General features: G+C 33.0%; 1 protein-coding gene across 1 annotated transcript in view; it reads left to right on the top strand.

Moving 5' to 3' along the window:
- Positions 1 to 21224, top strand: part of ERBB4 (erb-b2 receptor tyrosine kinase 4) — a 1130412-nt gene that overhangs the window by 810556 nt on the left and 298632 nt on the right. The window contains 6 exon segments of the mRNA XM_021075968.1: positions 4225 to 4343; positions 7548 to 7689; positions 11369 to 11482; positions 11604 to 11730; positions 18225 to 18298; positions 19584 to 19674. Of these exon segments, the coding sequence (XP_020931627.1) occupies positions 4225 to 4343; positions 7548 to 7689; positions 11369 to 11482; positions 11604 to 11730; positions 18225 to 18298; positions 19584 to 19674 (667 nt within the window).

The following is a 21224-nucleotide window of genomic DNA, read 5'->3' as shown; positions in this document are numbered from 1 at the left end:
CCTGTCTTATCCTCATTTGTATTTTGAATGAATCCCCATTCCTAATTTCAAGTTACTGACCTTAATATAATAAGTATTTTAATTTCCCAGGTTTTATCTTTTATATTAAACAGTTACAGTTAGTGATGTACCACCAAAGAATTAGCTAGTTAAAATTCAACCCAAATATTTTAATGCACCCAATGAAGCAATTTAGAAAAGACACTAAATACAGGGGGAAAAAAATTCTAATGGAATAATAGTCAAGCAAGGATGGAAATTAATATAACCAAAGCAATTATAAGTTAATGTTCCCATGGAGGCTAAGTGAATTATCTCATTGATTTTAGGATCTGTTTTTTGCTTTGTGTTTCCGTCATAATAAAATATGAGTGTAGTTTGATGTGTTTAATTCATAATGAGTAATGCTTATTAATCAGCAAGTATCATTAAATAGATTGTATAAAGTTAAAGGTTTCTTTCTGAAAATGAAACTCACATAACAATGTGAAGAAACATTTCTTAAGAGAGTCTTATCCTTTTTAGAGATTACGCTTATTGCTTAAATATTTCGCTTACTTACTATGTTCTTTCAAGCAAATATTTCTAAAAATGTTTCATGCTTACTGAACTTTAGGCATGTGAAACTTAATAGCAAATAGTAGTATTTTTAGTGATAAATGTGTCTTAACCTTTTTAAAAAAAATTAATTATAGATTATTTTTGAAGCAAATCCCATAATTCTCTTTCTTTTATTTATTTTTTTTTTGGAGTGCAGATTTTTAATTTTTTAATTAAAAAAATTTTAATTGTTATTTCCCCTTTTAATAACCTAACATTTTTAAAAATAGTGACTTGTAAGTATGTTTCTTTGGTTTCTGAAATGGGTGGCATCACTAAGATCAAAAGTGTCTTGAGAAAATAGCAGATATGTGATCACTGTAAAGAAGGAATTGCTAATTTGAAAAATTTAAAGTTGACTTAACATATATGATTGAATAATTTTTAAAAAGTTTCAAAATTTTCACAGTATAATTATTATTAAACTTAATGTTTTACCAATGTTAGTTTCCTTTTCTAACATTCATTGAAATAGTGTACTCAATGAGAGAAATGATCTTAACATGAACATTTAATCAATAATTTATAAAAATAAAGTCATGATTATTTCTATAAATATTATCTACATTAATTTCCTCATTTGGTAGGAAAGACCGAAGTATGTAAATAAAGGGAAATTTAGACATTTTGTATAGTTATCTTAAATAGTCAGAATTAAAAAAAATAGAAATTAACACTTAGACATATGTGTCTAGAACTAAAATATGATATGACTTCTGCGATATGATTGCTGACTCACTTCATGCTATTTTCCAGCTGAGCAACGTCTGTCAACTAAAAACAAATTAATAGACTGCCCTGTGATAACACTGACTTCAAATCTAGTAATTTGCTTACTTAACATGTCTGCCGTTTCAATTAGCAACTCTTAATACATCAAAAGGGCCTGTTAAATCTGGAAGAGAGGAAGTATATTTGAACCTGTTCTTTCTAAAAGTTTTCTATTAAAATTGTTTCCTTTATATGGCATTAATTACTAATTGGGACATCTCAGTAAATATAGCAGTGAAGAGATAGGAACATCAATATAAGCACAATGTGTGACTATGAAGAGTTAAAAGAGTGGATATAATCCATTCAAATATATTTTTATGTATAATGTATATATATGTAATGTGTGTGTGTGTGTGTGTGTGTATATATATATATATATATATAAAATGTATATGAAACACAAAAATTAGATGGATGCCAGGTACAGTTCTAGATATCCTGATGTACCACAAAACAAAATAAGTGTAATAAATGAGTTGTAAAATATGTTGGATGGTGATTGATGCTATGAGGAAGGGGATACTTACTTTGTGTGAAGTGCCAAATACTGTGCTAGTCATTGAGGATATAAACTGGAATAAGACAATACACTCCAATAAATTTCTGTAATAACTTAGTGGGGGGAGCAAAGATGGAAAAAATAAATATAATATATTATAATACATACAGTGATAGTATCTAACTGTTGCCGAACACTATTATAGGGGTCATGTTAACACTTTATACCTATATCTCTATTTCTGTCTTCAAACCTATTACATAGGTTCTAATATAACCTCCTCTTAAAAATGAAAACGTGAAATACTGAGTGGTGAGATAACTTGCCATATCACAAGAACAGTTCAAAATTGAGCCTAGGCCTTCAGATCACATGGACTCCTGTATTAACTTCATCCCCTTACTTGTTCAGAAGCAAGTGTGTCAGATTAACTCAGCCTAGAGAAGTGTCTGAAAATGTTTCAGAGCAATAATAGTACCTTAAATGGATCTTTGGGATGAGTATTTGCTAGACAGAGAAGACAGAAAGGTTTTTTTCAGCATGAAGGAATGCACCGTGTAAAGATAGTGAAAATCACAATTGTGTACCAGCAGTTGAAAGGAATTGGAGACTACAAATGGTATTTCTGTGTATCTGGAGGTGAAAATCTCAATAAGAGGAGTGAGAGATGCCAGTAGAAATAGAAACAGTGGTCAATTGATGGAGGATTGTATTCCTCGCTAAGGAGTTACGCGTTAGTACATAGATGGTAAGTGAACTTCATACTGTGAAACAACACTGATTTATCTGTAGTGGCTTATGTTTTCAAGTCATTACTTTTAGAGTGGCATAGAGGATTATTCATGATAGGAAATGCCTTTAGAAGGCTATGTACTAATTTAGAGGTAAGTTTCAGAACAGAGAGGAGAGAGGAGGTACAGTAATGAAAAATATCTATTGCTAGTACGTGGGATTTTTATTAGGTGTGAGAAGTGAGGGTGAGGGGAAAGAAGATATCATTGAACTACAGGATGGATGGTGCTGTCATTAACTGAGATAAGGGAACAAATAAGAGAGATATACTTGATGGTGAAGATGGGAAAGTGATACATGCCATTTTGTATATCTAAATGGGAACTTTGATGCACAGCAAGAAATGCATGTTGCATCTCAATTGACAATTCAAATCTGGATCTAATGTCATCTACCTATAGTGACTATACAAATAGGGGATGAATGATTCCATCCAGGCATATGGGCCTTTAGCCCAAAGAAAATGTGAAGACCTGCTCTGGGCAATACTGTTATTAAAGGAGCAGTGACTTGCTATAGTACAAGTTGAAGGAAGCTTTGAAGACCTCAAAGAGGTGGGAAGAAATAAGTGGAAATGCAGACGCCCAGAAATGATGTGCTACACATATGCTGCAAAATTTGTTTTTCTAAATACTTCAAAAAATCTCATTGGAATAAGTGCAGAAATGTATCACTCAATGCTATAAATTCAATGTACAGACTATAGCTTTAATTTTACTGAAATATAATTTGGTATGAGGCTACCAGCTTGGCTTAAAGCATGTTAAAAGACTAATAGAAGTTTTTGTCTTATTTACTATGAATGTAACTCCCTTCCTTCCTATTCCTTTTTTCCTTCTCTCCTCCTTTCCTTCCTCCCTCCCTTTCCTTCCTTCCTTGCTTCTGTCCAGGGTGTTGCTCTATTCCTTACACAGGTTTCTCTTTTTGATAGAAATTTCACCTAAATCTCAGGAATAGAAAGAATTATGCTACTACAGATCAGTTACCTATCTTCCTCTGTCTACCTATCTATTTATCTGTAACCTATCCATCTTTCTATCATTCTATCATCTATCTATATATCTATATATCATTCTTTCTATCTAAGAATAATATAAGATATAATGTGAATCATGTAAAAGTTTATGCTTTTCTGATTGCATTGACTGCTAAAAATCTTAGACTCATTTTTGGGGACAGCTTATCCCATAGGACCTCCCTGTGTGCATGGTAAATTGACTTTGCTGTTAATTCCATCTTTCACAACCTGCCAAAATACCTCTTTCAGCTAGTTTAATTTTGAATCTTTCCTGCTAAGTTGTGGGATTTTTGCAAGGCATTTCAAGTATTTGCTAGAATAAGAAAGAATATAGAAACAAAATCATGTATTAATTTTGAAGGGTTTTGTGCAGTAATTTTGATCAGTTGCAGACTTCATTCAGTAAATGTTTACTGAACTGAGTCACTGGTGGATTGAGTAAATTGTTACTCCAGGCTCAGCTTTTCTCAGCTACTCCAAATCACCTTAGAACTTCCCTTGCTAGCTGACTTTGATGAGGCTCTATCTCTGTCTTCTGTAGTAACAAGGACAGTTTGTGCAGAACAATGTGATGGCAGATGCTACGGGCCCTATGTCAGTGACTGCTGTCATCGAGAGTGTGCTGGAGGCTGCTCAGGACCTAAGGACACCGACTGCTTTGTAAGTCTGCTAGCTCTTCTTTCATTCTCCTGCCCTTCCTCCCTTCCTGGTTTGATCCAAGCACATGGACTCTTCATATGCCAAGATGAGATCAAATTTACCATTTTAGGATCAAGAAAAACACTCTGCCTTCCTAGCGGTAATGCCGTCCCAGGGTGGCTATTTATTTACTAGGATTGTTCTGTTCTACTAAATGAATTATGTCTTTCTGATATAATTTATATTACAAGTGAGGTTTATTGAAGAAAATGAAGGAGAATGTATGAGATATCTTTTAAAAAGGTAACAGTGTCCTTCCAGAACTTATACTGATCACCTATTTATGTTGCATCATTGAATCTTCTGAGTGGGGGCACTTGTGTTTTATTTCTCAAATATAAATTTCAAGACAAAAACAGATAAATTTATGAATTTAACTGTTTTTCGGTTTATATTGTTTACAAGCTAATATTATTCAAAACATAAGATTTACAAATGTATGCTTCAAGCAATTTATATGATCATTTGTGTGGTTTTTATTTTAGAAGAGGACACTTTTAGTTCCTCAAAATTAACATTTATAGCTTATTGGGGACACATTTTAATTACATTTTGATATCCCTGATAAAGTTCTTTCTGTTCTTTTGAATAGATGCAAACAATTCCATGAGCTATAGTTGACACAGTTTCATATACACACAGAGCATTAGTTTCATTTTAAGCCAAAAAAAAATCATAAAATAAGAAATTATTTTTAATGGTAATAAGGAACATAGGAATTTATTTTTTGTTTCGATTTCTCAGATACTCAGAGGATACACAGATATATGTAGAACTGAATTACATTTTTCAAAATTGGTACTAAATTCCTGAAATAAGCAAAATACAAAGTATAGCTCTTACGATTTAGTTGTGCAGTAAGTTTTTACTTTTCTTAATGTCACAAGAAACTCAATTTGTCTATCCTAATACCAGAGTGAAACAAAGTTTGCATTGCAGAAATGAGTAAGAAGGAAGAAGGAGGAAGAAATATGTTAAAAATATAAGGTAGATGTTCAGCAGATATTAAATTGACCCTCTTTCCCTTGCCTGTCACCAGACATGGGATAGAAGTTTGATCTGCAGAATGCTGAAACACCCTTGTGTTGTGTTGGCAATTATAAGAGAGTAAAAAACCAACAGTGAACACCAATAATAACCATTAACTCTTAGAAGCTTTAACATTAAGTTCTAATACTTAGAAGTTTTTCACTGCATTCTTTTTTTTCATGGTTCCATTATTACAATAAGCAGAGTGGTGAGTGAGCTTCTGATTTTTCCTGTCATTGCATTTATGGAATGGTCCAGTGATTCCACCTTGGCATCTGGTACAGAATGTCCAAGAATGCCAGACCAAGGTCTTGGTGTAAGTTATGTTGTTTTGTATGCTGTCTGGAAGGTAAACTTATTTGATTCCTTTGGCTTATGTCCCTTTTGTTGCCAAGCAATCTGTATACACCACTGTCTAAAATATATTAGTAAAGCAATTATGAGGACATATGAAGTTTTATAGCCATAAATTAAAGCTTACTGAGTTTTCTGGATTGGTTTTTAATAGATTCTTCCTGGAAAGTGTCATCTTAGTGAATAATATATCATCAGCGAGTCTCATTCTGATTATGCATCTTGTAGACCATCATCAGGGAATTGTCATGTTTGTGATAAAGTGCTTGCTAAAACAACAATTGATTAAGAAAATGTTTGGAGGAAACAGAATAAATTAGTGCTTATTAATAACTATATATACAGTTTATGGTGATATGTAAAATATAGCTTGAGTTCACATTAGCCTGCCTTCCAAGGCTTAAATTATTCCCATGAAGGTTTGATTTTTTAATTAATGTAATTAGTTCATCACTCTTTTCCTATTCACATGTTTTTATGTACTTAAACATATGTTCTATTTTTATATAAAATACCAAACTCTCAGGTATTACATTTATTTCTAATTATTCTCAAATGCATTTAAATGTATTTGCAAGTTGAGATCCCAATATAAATATGTGAGTCAGAGAAACATATTTACTTGAACTTTGTAACTTTTAGTAAATGATGTGATATTATGAAAAAGGTCATGTGAGTGTGTCATGTTTTAAAATTATGGGCTAAGTATAGCTACATCTTTACATTTTGGCATTAAAGCCCCTACATTTACACTTGACTAGTCACCTGCCAGCACCTTTTCTTTAAATCCCATTTGAATGGCCATCACAATGTTTTCTCATTATGCAATGGTGATGAATAAAACTATACCATGGTGACACTATACCATGTCACTTAAGGCACCGACCTCCCCAAATACCAGATTTAAGGAAAGTCTAGCCTAAACAATTGGGGTTTAGTTGCGAGTACCAGACTTTTAAGACTCAGCATAAACCCTTTGAATATGTGAGCCCTTTGAATACGTGACTTAAATACATTTTTACTGTTATCTAACTTTAATCATTTCAACCAATTCTCAGTTTAGACTTTAGTGAATAGATACCAAATAGTATGAACATCAGTAGGTATAGATTCAGTATATTATTGAACATTAAAAAAAGAACATTTTGTTAAACTGAGAAGTACAAAACTAATATGAACTTAAAAAATAAGCCCTGGAGTTCCCGTCGTGGCGCAGTGGTTAACGAATCCGACTGGGAACCATGAGGTTGTGGGTTTGGTCCCTGCCCTTGCTCAGTGGGTTAACCATCCGGCATTGCCGTGAGCTGTGGTGTAGGTTGCAGACGCGGCTCAGATCCCACGTTGCTGTGGCTCTGGTGTAGGCCGGTGGCTACAGCTCTGATTCGACCCCTAGCCTGGGAACCTCCATATGCCGTGGGAGCGGCCCAAGAAATAGCAACAACAACAACAACAACAACAACAACAAAAATAAATAAATAAAATACTTAAAAAAAAAAACAAAAAAAAAAAAACAGGATGCAATTTGCAAAAATTCAGATTATTGAGTGGCCTGTGTTTAGGGGGTGGGTTACAACAGATCTCATTATTTGAGCATAAAAAAAAAAAAAAAAAAAAAAAAAAAGCCCTAAAAACAAGAAAAATATCAGAATTTCCAGTTTTTAGGAAATTGATCCATGCTAAGTTAAGACCACAACCTTCTCACAAAACTGTTGTAACAGTGTCCCTTTAACGGGTATTTTGAAGGTTATTTTTAAAATGAAGTGATTATTTTCTATGTTGTAGGCCTGCATGAATTTCAATGACAGTGGAGCATGTGTTACTCAGTGTCCACAAACTTTTGTCTACAATCCAACCACCTTTCAGCTGGAGCATAACTTCAATGCAAAATACACCTATGGAGCATTTTGCGTCAAGAAGTGCCCACGTAAGTAACAGGATAAGAATAACCAAATTATTTAGCTCATCATTTTAAAGCAAGGAATTTCATGTAAATTTAATGTAATCTGAAACTTGAGACAATGTCGTGAGTAACTTGTGTTTGGGTACTATCACTACCATTTCACAAATAAGGGAATTAGGGTTTTAAAACATGAAGCGATTGGTCAAAATCTCAGCAAATCAGCAGCATGTTTGAGGTTAGAGTCCACTGTCATTTATTGACTTCTAAACTCATTATTTTCACTATATCTCAGTCTTTTTTGTACATACTTTCCCTCAGAAAAGTGATTAAGTGACAGCAAGCTATGTAATGAATGAGGTCTCCTAGTAATAATGAATTTTTACCTAAACTTATTTCCTATTACTTATTTGTAATAGAATATATAGCATTGTTGTTTTAATATCAAATCCATTCTTAATAACAACATAAGGGCATGTTAAGGCATCTTTATCAACTGGATAACATCCTGTGGATCCAAAGTGACCAGCTTTATCAAGAATAGTATATGTCTTGGTATTAGAGTCAGTTTCTTTGCTTAGAGAAACCCATGAGACATTTCTTCAATGTTTTACTGAGTGGAAAGCTGAAAAAAAAATGCTACGTTTGTCCACACATTCAACATTCTATAGCACATAAATTTACCATTTTTACAGTTTGGTTTTTGTTAGGTTGTTTTTTTTTTTTTTTTTTTTTTTTTGCTTTGTATTCATGATGGAGTAGGAAATATAAGGGATGTGGAATTAGAGTGGTTTTGATTATAGTTTTGCCTACCTATTAGTTGTGTGATTTTAAATGAACTGTTTGTTTTTCTATTCCCTCCTCTTTAAAATATGGAAAATTTTATGTACCCTCTCTCTTCCAGAATCATTATAAGGCTGAAAGGTCTAGGGAATAAGTTTCAGAGGAAAAGTATATGAAAGCAAGTCTTTGTGACAATTATGATTTAGCCATTACTATTAAATGTTTTTATATTGGTTAAAAGAATAATCATATATTTAACTTGGATCTGAATTACCATTTTAAAATCACTGACACAATGATTCTAAGATAGTAGAGATTTTTCCATTTTAAACACTTTAATATCCAAACATATTTTTTATCTAATAACCTCTAAAATAACCTTATGTTTTACTGTCTACTATCCTTAAAACATAGGGGTTGGAAATTATTTTAGAATGGGGCTACATGATGATTTGTTTTCTTTTCTTAGACAAATGCCCTTCTATTCTACTACTTTCAGATCATGGTGCCTTGCCCCAAAATGGACTAAACCATGCTCTTTTGAGATTTTTATCATTTTCCTTTTTATTCAGGTCCTGAGGTTGAGGTCCAGGGCTTGATTTGGAGTGGAAGACCAGAAAAATCTGAGCTATAAAATTTACTTTTCTTTGTAATATCCTTTATTACTGGCTTATCTGAGGTCTCTCAACTCTTTTAAGTTATGGCAAGAGGCTAAATACTGAGAACTATTTTTGAAACTACATACCTAGTTAAAACAGATATGGCAACTCATAAACTTCCTTTTGGGGATTAGTTTAGGTCTATCCAATTACATACTAATTTAAAACATTTCATTGTTTACCTATGTAAAATTCAAAACTTTGATGGACCTTACTCATAAGGCATGGTTTACTAAACTATAGCTATCCTGGAAAAACAAAGACACTTAGTTTCTAAATATTGGCCTACAATTCCTAATTCAGAATTCTGAAATTCAACCACTTTAAACAACAAATTTTTTTAAAACATATTTGACAGCAAAATCTGAAGCCAACTGATATGAAGATATTTATAATTTTTATTTCACTTAGCCTAATTGCTGCAAAAAATGTGGAAGTGTTTGAATATAAGGTATTCCTAAAGACTTTACAAAAGGGATGATTATACCTTTGCAGATTGGGTTCCTGTGAAACAGAGACTACTGTTCTCAAGAAGTAGTCTCAGAGTCAAGACCCATAGGGGAAGGAAGGGAAGTGGGATCAGGCTGTGATGCAGTCTCAGCAGTGTCTCTTTTATGGTGGATGCCTTCTAGTGAATTTTAACTTAGATACAAAAATCTTCACCCTTTGTGCCCACTCCCATGGATTCATATATATCCCAGACTCCCTTCAATTCCAATTCCAGATTTTCCAGTATTTCATCTCCCAGAGAAAGCCACTGCTCATGAGTTTATATTCATTCTAAACTCATGTTTATTCCATTCAAAGCAAAGTGTCCTTTGCACTACCTAGAACTATGCCTATTGGTAGGATGTTTCCTTCCCACTATCTTTCAGGTCCACTCCTGAGTGAGCCTGCAAAACAAGTTTCATCCATTTTTCAGCTGCTTTCACCCACATACCAGGCTTAGTTTTTGTCCCTCTCTATCAGCTTGTCATTAGTGCCCTCTCTTTGACCCTCTGCAGTCATAGGTCGGAGCTTAGTGAAAGGTGCCAGCAAAATGGGGATAACACATGATCTAGGTCACCTGCTTATGCAATTTACTTGTGCCTCTGACACAGCTCATATCAATCCCAAATGTACTGCTTCCATCTTACAGGGGATTGCTATTGGACCTGCTCAACACAATAATGCCATTTTTTTTTTAATAAAACCTTGTTTATTAAGGGCTTTTCTGGCTGTAAGGTCAGTCAATGACCCTTAGTTAGGTACTCTATCTCTAAGGACCCAGAAGCATGTCAGGAATTGTTTGTTAAATAGGGTATAATTCCTAACGGTCGCTGATGTGATTTTCCCTGATGTGGAGTTATGGAACTTGTTATTTTCACACTAGAGATACTTCTGATATCATAGAGCCTCTTGGGTCTTGTGACCCAACTGGCAGAATTGCTTGCACCCCAGCCTGGACATTTGCTATATGCCTTTCCTGCTCTGGGCCCCCTTTAAGTCCTTCAAGACCACTGGATATTGGGAAAGAAGCAGTATTTCCAGATATGGAAGGTTTCTGCTTTCAAAACCCAAAGTGGTCTAGCAGGTATTGTGTTTTCCCTTTATTGTGGGAGGCTTTATATGCAATAATTTGTCCTTTTTTGAGGAGGGAATATTCTGGCGTATTCCAGACCACTGGACTCCTAAACATTTCACCAATGTGTCAGATAATTAGATGTTCCTGGTTTATTTAGTACACCTTTCCTAAAGCAGTGCCCTTTCACATTTCATTTTGTTTCTTCATATCAAACTATGGGACAGATTCTATGGTATTGAAAGATGAACACATTTTAAACATTTCTTCCTGGTTATGAAGTGCACTTTCTTGATCCAAGGCAGTTTAACTTCAGCTTCATTTGTGCTTCATGTAACTGGAATTATTTTTAGACTTCCAACTTGCATCATGACATGAAATGAAGTGGAACTATTGAAAAACACAAACTAAATGTCATGCAGTTTCCTAAGTCTATAAAGAAATTCACTATCTTGGGGGCAATTCAGTATGTACAGCAGTCATCAAGCAAATACTAGCTGTTGTTCATATGCACTGCACTTGGATTTGAATGTAGATGTTCGTAGATGTTATTTCAGGTTGAGATATTTAGATAAAGAGTTGTTTTAGGGAAAGAAACATACATGCTATCAATAAGGGTGATCATTTTTAAACTCTAAAATATCTAATTTTAAACTCTTTTGCTGAACACCAACATTATTCCTACTTTTACCTCTTTTATTAGATAACTTCGTGGTTGATTCCAGTTCTTGTGTGCGTGCCTGCCCTAGTTCCAAGATGGAAGTGGAAGAAAATGGGATTAAAATGTGTAAACCTTGCACTGACATCTGCCCAAAAGGTGAAGTTTTTTTTTTTTTTTTTTATTATGACAAAAGAGTAATTTATTTTAGGAAAATGCAATAATTTATTGACTAAATTTATTTTTCTTAACTCCCTGACTGTGAATCTTGTTTCTACAGCTTGTGATGGCATTGGCACAGGATCATTGATGTCAGCTCAGACTGTGGATTCTAGTAACATTGACAAATTCATAAACTGCACCAAAATCAATGGGAATTTGATCTTCCTTGTCACTGGTATTCATGGGTCAGTATTACATTTTTATTGAAAATTATTTTACCAAGTGTAGGCAAAGCTTTAGAGAGTCTTTAGCTTTGTCTGTTGGATTCCTATTGACATTGAAATTTCCTCCATCATGTTTTTCATAGGATCTTCCCCAATAATCTTCAACAAAAGACAATGCCAGATTTCACCAGCAGTGACTTTAACCATACTTCAGGGATCCATCCAGCCTATGAGTTTGCTGACTGCTTAGAGTTAAAATATAGATTATGTATAATCTAAGTTATATTTGCTGGACAGTCTCCTCAAATCCATAGATTTTAGTAAGCTCGACATATTTTTTTTAGATGTGTTAAGGCAGCATTATCAGTGGGTGAGTTGGGGAGTTCCATTCAAATTCTTAACTGATTAGTTCAAGATAACATAAATTAGTATTTTTAAAAAATATATATCTCACAGAAAACAAATCAGTAAGTTGAAATTCTGAGCTTTCAGAAATTTTCTTGGCTCTGATGCATCTTTTTCTCTTTTTGATTAGGTTGGGAAGTTAGTATTATTAATTTAGCAATATAACTTATAACATTTTCTGGGCTCCTTCATTACAGAACCACCTGCTGGTTTTAACTGGGAAAATAACCAAGTTTGTATTCTTTCAATTCCAATAAAAACATCACTGTTTTTACTTTATAGTTTATCTATTTGCTTATACCACTACTTAATCCCTAAATATTAGTGCTACAGGCTACAGATAAAAATATCACTCACATATTTCAATTCAAAAGATTACTCTAAACATATACCACATCTAGAAGCAAAACAATTTAACACATTATGAATAAATGTGTCAAATAGGAATAGCAAGAGAAATAAAACAAAGCATTTCTTTCCAATCAAATAAATTAATGTAAGTCCTATTACATAAAGTATTTCTTTACTCAGAATGTAGCTTTTAATATGGATCTATGCCAGAAACTGTAATAGTATGTATGTAGTTTCTGCCCCAGATATGTTATATTTGGTCGAAGAGGTGTTTTTGTTGTTGTTGTTTTCTTGTTTTGTTTATTTTAAAAATAAGGTCAATAATTTTAACTTCTCTTTTAAAAATATGTGGACTTGATTACTCTTAGCTTAAATTCCTACATGATTACTTACTATCTTTTGGAATTAGGTAATATTAGCCATTATGAGATGGGAAATATTCAGTCAAATTCACCATAGTCCCCACTGGCCCTCTGCATCCATTTACATTGCTATGTTTGCTTTTGGCCCCATTGTTTAGGAGGCGTGGGCCAATATTTAGCTACATCTATATAATTTAATACATATGTGACATTCAATACATATAAGACATTTAATACATATGTGACACCTATATAATTTAATACCCATATAACATATAGTAAAACAATATATTCACATTTTAACTATTTTTAAAACAAAATTATCATCATGAATGAAAGATCATATTATGTTTTCACAGTCTTCTAAGAAATATAAAGACATAGCCCCTTGATTCACATTGGCGGCTTCCACTTTGATATAATAAATGATTTGGCCTCAAGTCCGTCAGTGTGGGGAAAGATTTGAAAACATTGTCTTATGAATTGCTTTAAATTTTATTAAAATCAGGCTCAATATCCATCATGTTTACATTCAGCATTTTAATACATCCTTTTTAATTCTGAAATTAAAATTCTAGGGAATAGAGCCTACCCCTATATATATATATATATATATATATATATGAAATTAGTAAAGTCATATTAAATAGACTATGTATTATAGGAAATAACTAACCAGCCATCTTATCTTGTTATATGACAAGAAGCAACATGACTACAGAATTACACACAGGGTGGGATCAACTATGAAGTTTGTGGTTGTGAGATCCTAAACTGGGTGGCGTATTTTAAGGTGGTTCAAGACATGGGGCAGTCCTTTGCTATGAAAGGCATTTAACTTGGTTTGGGATTATTACTAAAAGCCTATACTGTCCCTCAATCTGAAACAACTCTACAAACACTCCAGCTTCCCAGCTCGATGATAGTACTGCCCCGTTGAGAACCCACTGCAAGAATTTTATGATAGTAGAAGGATTATAAACCAACAAAAGTGACCTACTAATGGTTAATCTTCTTATAGACAAACCGTGGCTGGAAAGATTTGAAAATGACCTGGCCTAGTGCAGTTCAGAATATCTACTCTTGGTTCATTATGGAATGCATTACTCAAAACTGAATTAATGCTAATTATAAAATGATTTTACATTGCCTCATTCACCTAGGGCCTGAGAATAATAAATACATACAAAAAAAGGAAAGTAGATGTTTAAAGGTACAAAAATAGATTGCACAACAGGAACTATACATTCACAAGTTTGTGAACAGAGTCATTACAAAACAAATCCAGACTTTCAAGGAAAACACTAGAGTGAAAAATGACTTACAGAAAATCAACTCACATGGATTAGAAATAGAAAGGTAAACCAAGTTTCTCTTAAAAACAACTGATTTTCTACTTGAGTAACTTCATCCAGACTAGACTGGAGTCTAATTTGAGGCTCCACTGTAGACAGTCTGCATTGAGGTGTGTGGCATCCATGGCAAGCAGGGCCTTCTACTGTAAAGGTTGAGAAATGGATTAATAATGAATGACAAAGTAACAACAACAACAAAACTAACCCCCCAAAAAATGAAAGTTAAAAAAAAAGCAAGAGGAAAAGGCGGTTCAAGAGGAAAATATCAATAATTCTATTTCATACCTAGTTTATAGCACAGTACATAGTGCAGTACATCTTATTTCACGGATTATTGGAAACCAAATAAAGTCAAAGTTATTTAAAATGGCAGTATTTACGTTATGATAAATCATACTTCCTACTTCAGAAAACTATTATTTGTCCTTAGTTATAGCACTTAAATTTAACATTGTAATTGCTGTTATTATGTTTCCAGTATAATATATAAAGCATTTTCCAGGATTAAAATGTATGTTACATATATGTTTTATTCCTCATTTCTAGTCTCATGTCAACATGAAACATATTCTGAAGGGTTTCTTTCACTCTCATCTTAGGAAAATATTAGTATAAAGTTGATTGAGTAGGTCTTAGACATCTCAATGTCTTAGATACCTAGTATGGGCATTTGTGTATTCGTGTCTGTAATATGTGTGTACAGACAGAGATTTTAAAGGTGAATAATACAAGACATTATAAACAGATTTTAATAAATTAACAAAATGTTTTACTTCACTTAATTCCCCTTACTCTCAATTTTCTACTAATTTTTAATAGGATGCATGTTTTGCTTAAAAGAAATAGGGTGAGTTCCCATTGTAGCATAGTGAAAATGAGTCTGCCTAGTACCCATGAGGCTGCGGGTTCAATCCCTGGCCTCACTCAGTACATCAAGGATCCAGTGTTTCTCTGGCTGTGGCATGAGGGTGGCAGCTATAGCTCTGATTCGACCCCTAGTATTTCTTTAATAGAAAGGCAAAATCCTTTTTTTATTATTATTATTTTTTTTTATTTTGCTTTTTAGGGCCGCACACATGGCATATGGAGGTTCCCAGACTAGGGGTCTATTTGGAGCTGCAGCTGCTGGCCTAAGCCACAGCCACAGCAATGCCAGATCTGAGCCGCATCTGCGACCTACACCACAGCTCATAGCAACGCCAGATCCTTAACCCAATGAGCGATGCCAGGGATGGAACCCGCAACCTCATGGTTCCTAGTCAGATTCCTTTCCACTGTGCCATGACGGGAACTCCCCAAATCCTTTGTATTATCTATTAAAATATCATACTTTAAAAAAAATTCTTCCAAAATAAATTTACTATCAAGTTTTCAATTAAAATGTTAACAGATAAAAGAACTCAGGAAAGTTAAATATGTTCCATCTATAGCACGATACTGCCACTGCTGGAAATAAACAAGGCACTCTTATTTCCTTATTTAGAATGAGAAGCACAGACAAAATTCAGTGTTTAGAGGTTATCCATAGGATCCCCTTTTGTATCTTCTCATGTCATAAAATGTTCATGTGCATAGTATGAGAGGAATAAAATGCTCACCAAATAAGCACGTCCCTGCTGTGTCACAATGAGACACTAACAAGAAATCTCTTAGATGATCGACAAATGATAATAGGCAATAGAAAACAGATAACAAGTTTGGTGAAACAATAAAGTTATTTCAATGGAAGTATGAAAATAGGTTTCTTGCTCAATATCCTGAGTTTTATTTTGGACAGGACAATTTCAGGACAGACATAACTGTTCTTTTTCGTGGCCCTGAATTTAGCTAGGAAAATTCTTGATTTTAAAATACTATGGATTTCAAGTGGCTGCAGGATGAAACTCCCTAGGGTTACTTTGAAGTTGTTAAGAGGTGGTCTGTCAACTTACTTTATGGGAGTTCTGAATCTCTAAAATTAAGTATATAAAAAGTCTATGGTCCATTGGGCTTCGTGTGAACAGACCGGGATTCATTTTATTCCTGGCAACCTGGCAGTGTTTTAAGTAAAGATTTGGACTGACCCTGTTATGCTGTACTTGCTCGGCCTGGCAGTGTTTTAAGTAAAGATTTGGACTGACCCTGTTATGGCATGCTTGCTCGGAACTGTTGAGTGTTTCTCAACAAAGAGAGCATATTTGATTATATGACTAGAACTGTTCTAGATACTGCTTTTCATCAAAGAACAAATGTTAAAAGTGTATTCTACTACTACAGAGCTGATATTTCCTCTGCATGCAAAAGTCTTTGTACATTAAAAAAATGATAGCAATAAGAATTTTCCCACATGGTGAACCTAATTTTGTGACTTCATATTCACCAAAAGTATAGATATTCATTCCCTATATCTTCAGCTACAAATAGAGTTTGCCAGAATGTTTAAATTAGTCTTTAAGTTTTTGAAAGGTATTCAAGTCACATTGAGGAAATTCTTAATTACATGTGAAATACAGGGAAACACATTTATAGTATTTCCGAGCCTTCTACAAACACTCCGTGTTAAACAAGTAGTATATTGGATCAATTGTATGTCTTAGTTTTTCTTAGTTTAAAACAGTAATTTCATCAAGTACATTTTTTGTTTTTGTTTTGTTTTAAAGATATGGAATGGTTCACTGTATAGAATATGCTGATGAACCAGGCTGAGTTAGTACAACGTGGTTCCAGAGATTAAGGTTGCTGAACTAATACAGAATATTTTCAAATCTCTAATGCCAGGATGAATCAATGCCAGTGGATTCAGACCCAAATTCTTGGAACACAGATCATATACTTACCTGTTTGTCAGGGGATTGTTGGAGCCCCTTGACTAATAGCCTCCAATAGATCATTGTATCCTAGTTTTAATTCCCCATATGAAAAAGAAGGTTCTCAGAGACTCGTAAAACAGCAGATGTCCAGAGCAAGAATGAAATTCAGTTGTTAGCTGCAGATGGATATACACTGCTAAAAAAGCCTAGTTTGTTTTTGAAGTTTGATTTCTCTAGAGAAGTGGCCAATGAATAGAATTTAATTCTTATCTGAAGCATATATTTAATATGAGGCTTCTTCTTGCCCAGAATAGCATAAAATAAATTTTAAAGTAGTGAAAGTTCCTTAAGGAAAACTGAAGGTCATGCTTAAAACACCGAGAAATATACCATATTATGTTTATATTTGGCTTAATATTCAAGTATGCAATTATTTTGTATGGTCAACATATAATAAACATTTCCTAAGATGAAAAATTTGGAAAAAAATCTATTATCTATTTAACTTTAAATGTGTTTTATATTCACTTTTAAAAAGACAAGACATCCATATACTAATAACATTAATTACAAAAATATACTTGTTCATTGGGAGATGACATTTTTTAAAAAAAATCTCCAAAATTTACAATATTGTTTGAATATTGTCAAATTTATTGTAAATTTATTTTCAAATATTAGTATGGTTTATATAAATGGAGGCAAATCATTCCTGTGTTATGACAGTGAACATAAATACAAGATAGGAAAAAGATTACACTAATAGATAAATGCGAAGAATCAGAAAAAGCAAATTGACTTTCTATATTTTTTATCCTTATGAAGTTATAGGTTCTATTAATGACTTAATATGTCTTGAGGAGCCCAAAAGGCAATTATTCTCATAAAAGCATAATTTATCTGCAGAATACATTTTCCCAATTAAGAATAAACTTTTAAAGGCAAAATAAAATAAGATGGTTAAAAAGTAGAATAGGTATATTTGGAGGTTTCCTTGGGATAGTCAGATTGAACCATTCCTCTGAATCTAGAATAGCCTCCAATGAAGAATTTATATCTGTGTCATCAAAAGTCCTCAAAGCACCTTTTAATCCCCTTCCACTTTAGTATAGAAAAAAATTTGTATAAAACATACTAACCTTCCTATTGCTAATTAAAGTTCAGTTTGAATGAAATTATTATTGTCACATTTCTCAAATGTTCACTCCTTTATCTAATTTTAAATTTGGCTTTATTTCTTCTTGATTTTCTAGGGATCCTTACAATGCAATTGAAGCCATAGACCCAGAGAAACTGAATGTCTTTCGGACAGTCCGAGAGATAACAGGTAATTTTTTTAAGTGAGTTTGTTGTGCAATGAGCTATGTGAATTTTAGCATTTTGTTGGAAATATACAGTATTGAAATTTTCAAAACAAATTCTAGTTCTAAAAACAAATCATTTTAGGCAACAGGTGTCATTATTCCTTAGCATTTGTGCACATTTTGAAAACCAGTGGAATTAAAAAAATAAACCATCCTTGAAATTTTGTTGTTACTGATTTTCCAAATGTCAATGGATCTTTGAGTCCATGTTTTTCTATTTACTTTCTACAAGCACTATTAAGAATGGGAAATGTAGGATTCATTTAACACATATTAATTGAAGTCCTATTATGTTCAGCGCTGTCATAGTAGGTGATATGAGGCTTATAGACATGAATCAGACATGGGTTTGCTATCAAAGAATGTAAAATCAAGTGAAGAGTTAAGTATAAATGTCTTAAAATGCAAGATAGCTGGTATTATAAGTGAATAGATAAGGTGGCAAAGATTTCAGAGAAATTGAAACTTTTTTCTCTAACTAGTTAGACAATTTTTTTTTTCTTTTAGAAGAATAAGTCAAATTAAGAATCATATGAAACTCAGAGTTCCCATTGTGGTGCAGTGGAAACAAAAATCCAAGTAGTAACCATGACATTAAGGGTTTCATCCCTGGCCTCGCTCATTGGGTTAAGGATCCAGTGTTGCCATGAGCTGTGGTGTAAGTCACAGACACTGCTCAGATCCTCCATTACTGTGGCTGTGGTGTAATTTGACCCTCACCTATCCATATGCCGTGGGTGTGGCCCTAAAAAGCAAAAAAAAAAAATATTACATAAAACTTTATACAGTTATCTGATCACCTGGAATAGACCATGATGGAAAAAGAATACTTTAAAAAAGAATGTACATGTATATATATATGTGTGCGTGTGTGTGTGTATGAGTATGACTGAGTCGCTTTGCTCTACAGTAGAGATCGGCACAGCATTGTAAATCAACTATACTTTAAAAATAATAAAAAATAGAAATCAGTAAATAAGCGATATAGTCATATGATTATGTATGTCTGAGAAACATGTATTCTTGTTGTTCATTATTTTGACATTCATTATCTATTGAGTATTGCAGCCCAGAAACTTGACACTAAATCTTGAAAGAAGAAATGAGAGAAAAAAAGAGATTCAAAATAGGAACATGTGTTACCTTTTTCTTACCTCGCATTTTCATTGTAGTTCAAGAATAATTAGTATTAAACAGTCACTAAGACAATGATATTCTGAATTATTTTACTCCCTTTATCCTTTGTAGGTTTCTTGAACATACAATCATGGCCCCCAAACATGACCGACTTCAGTGTTTTTTCTAACCTGGTGACTATTGGTGGAAGAGTACTCTATAGGTGGGTGTGTATGTTCAAAGTTACAAGTCTCTCGCCTTCCTGTGTACATTGTGTCAAAGTCCATTAGACTGATTTGCAGATTCTAGAAGTGTTGGTTTTCCACTTTAAATTCCAAAGGAAAGCTCAGCAAAGAATACTCCTGATTGCACTTTAAAGAATACAGTTTGATTTTTCAACTACCTATCACTTAAAGTAATATTAGCATTTTGTAGGTATGGAGTACATACTGTGAACCATAAAATTGGAACTCTTTTGATCATACGTTATAATAATTAAAAGATAGGGTTGAATGACTTGGTAATCATGCCGGTGTGTGATACAAATGCCATTTTACCGGGAGGTTCTCATTTTGTCTCTGGAGCTATCATTTGAATGAAGCATCAGAGAGCTGATATTTTAGGAACTGGTCCACAATCTTTCATGCACTGCTGGTAATGGCAGAAAATCAGAGCTCAGAGGTATACTGTTGTAAAGTTTTAATGTCAATATTTTTTATTCACATAATAAATATATATTTTTAATATTTATTAAGCCATGGCTTTTCTTTTTCTTCAGATTTCATCTTCATGAAATTATTATTTGTGAACAGTTAAAAGTTGATTTATTTAAGAGATTTTGATTAAATTTATTTCCTTAAATCTGAAGGATACCTAAGATCAATATTATCATCAAATATTCTGTAATAATGGTTCACAGAAAGTCCATAGAATTTTGCTATGAAAAGTTATATCTATAAGAGGTTCTAAAATATAAAAGGTAAAAGTGCTTAATAAAAAATTACAGTTGAAAGATATAATCTATTCAAGTGCTATGTGGAACCATTTTTACCATCCATTAAATAAAACATTATAAATTATTGTATTATCATGCTCACATTGTAAACAACAATAAAGAGTGGTTATGATGGGAGCAAAGATTTGAAAGAGTGAATTACAACTGAGCTGGATACATACACACACACACACACACGCACATTAAATAAATGCATGTCATTGTTCACCATGCATTTATATATAACTCATGAAAAAATTCTGAATATTAAAAGCAAAACATATGTAGATTTATAATGAAGCAAAAGGGGACAGCTTTGATCTCTAAAATGTAAAATAATGTTCATAAGTTTATTGAAATGTCAGAAACATTTATTATTTAGAGAATGGAAAATAATTTAATTATAAAATATAGACTATGTTGAAACAGAAACAAGTTCCTTGAAATGATAATTTGTTTAAACAGTGTGGTTGTTATTTAACTTTTAGAGATGCTTTCTCAGTTGTCCAAGCCTTCTGAGTATTTTTTAAATATTTAGTTTAATTTTACTTTCTCTTTGATTTTAACATCTCCTATCCTTACTTAGACATTTTTCAGCTATTACAGTCATGCTTTGGTTCCTGAGGTATATGCTAAAGCTAAATATCTATGCTATTTGCCCTCTGAAAGTGCATGGAAATCTATTAAATAGAGTAAAATTTATAAATTTAACTTATTTTGGGTAGATAAACTATCAACCCATAAATATTTATTACTTGTTATTAATACAATATTTCATT

This window comes from Sus scrofa, chromosome 15 (genome assembly GCF_000003025.6).
Source record: "Sus scrofa isolate TJ Tabasco breed Duroc chromosome 15, Sscrofa11.1, whole genome shotgun sequence".
NCBI lineage: Eukaryota > Metazoa > Chordata > Mammalia > Artiodactyla > Suidae > Sus > Sus scrofa.
The sequence above is the reverse complement of the archived record's forward strand: the minus strand, read 5'-3'. Positions and strand labels throughout refer to the sequence as shown.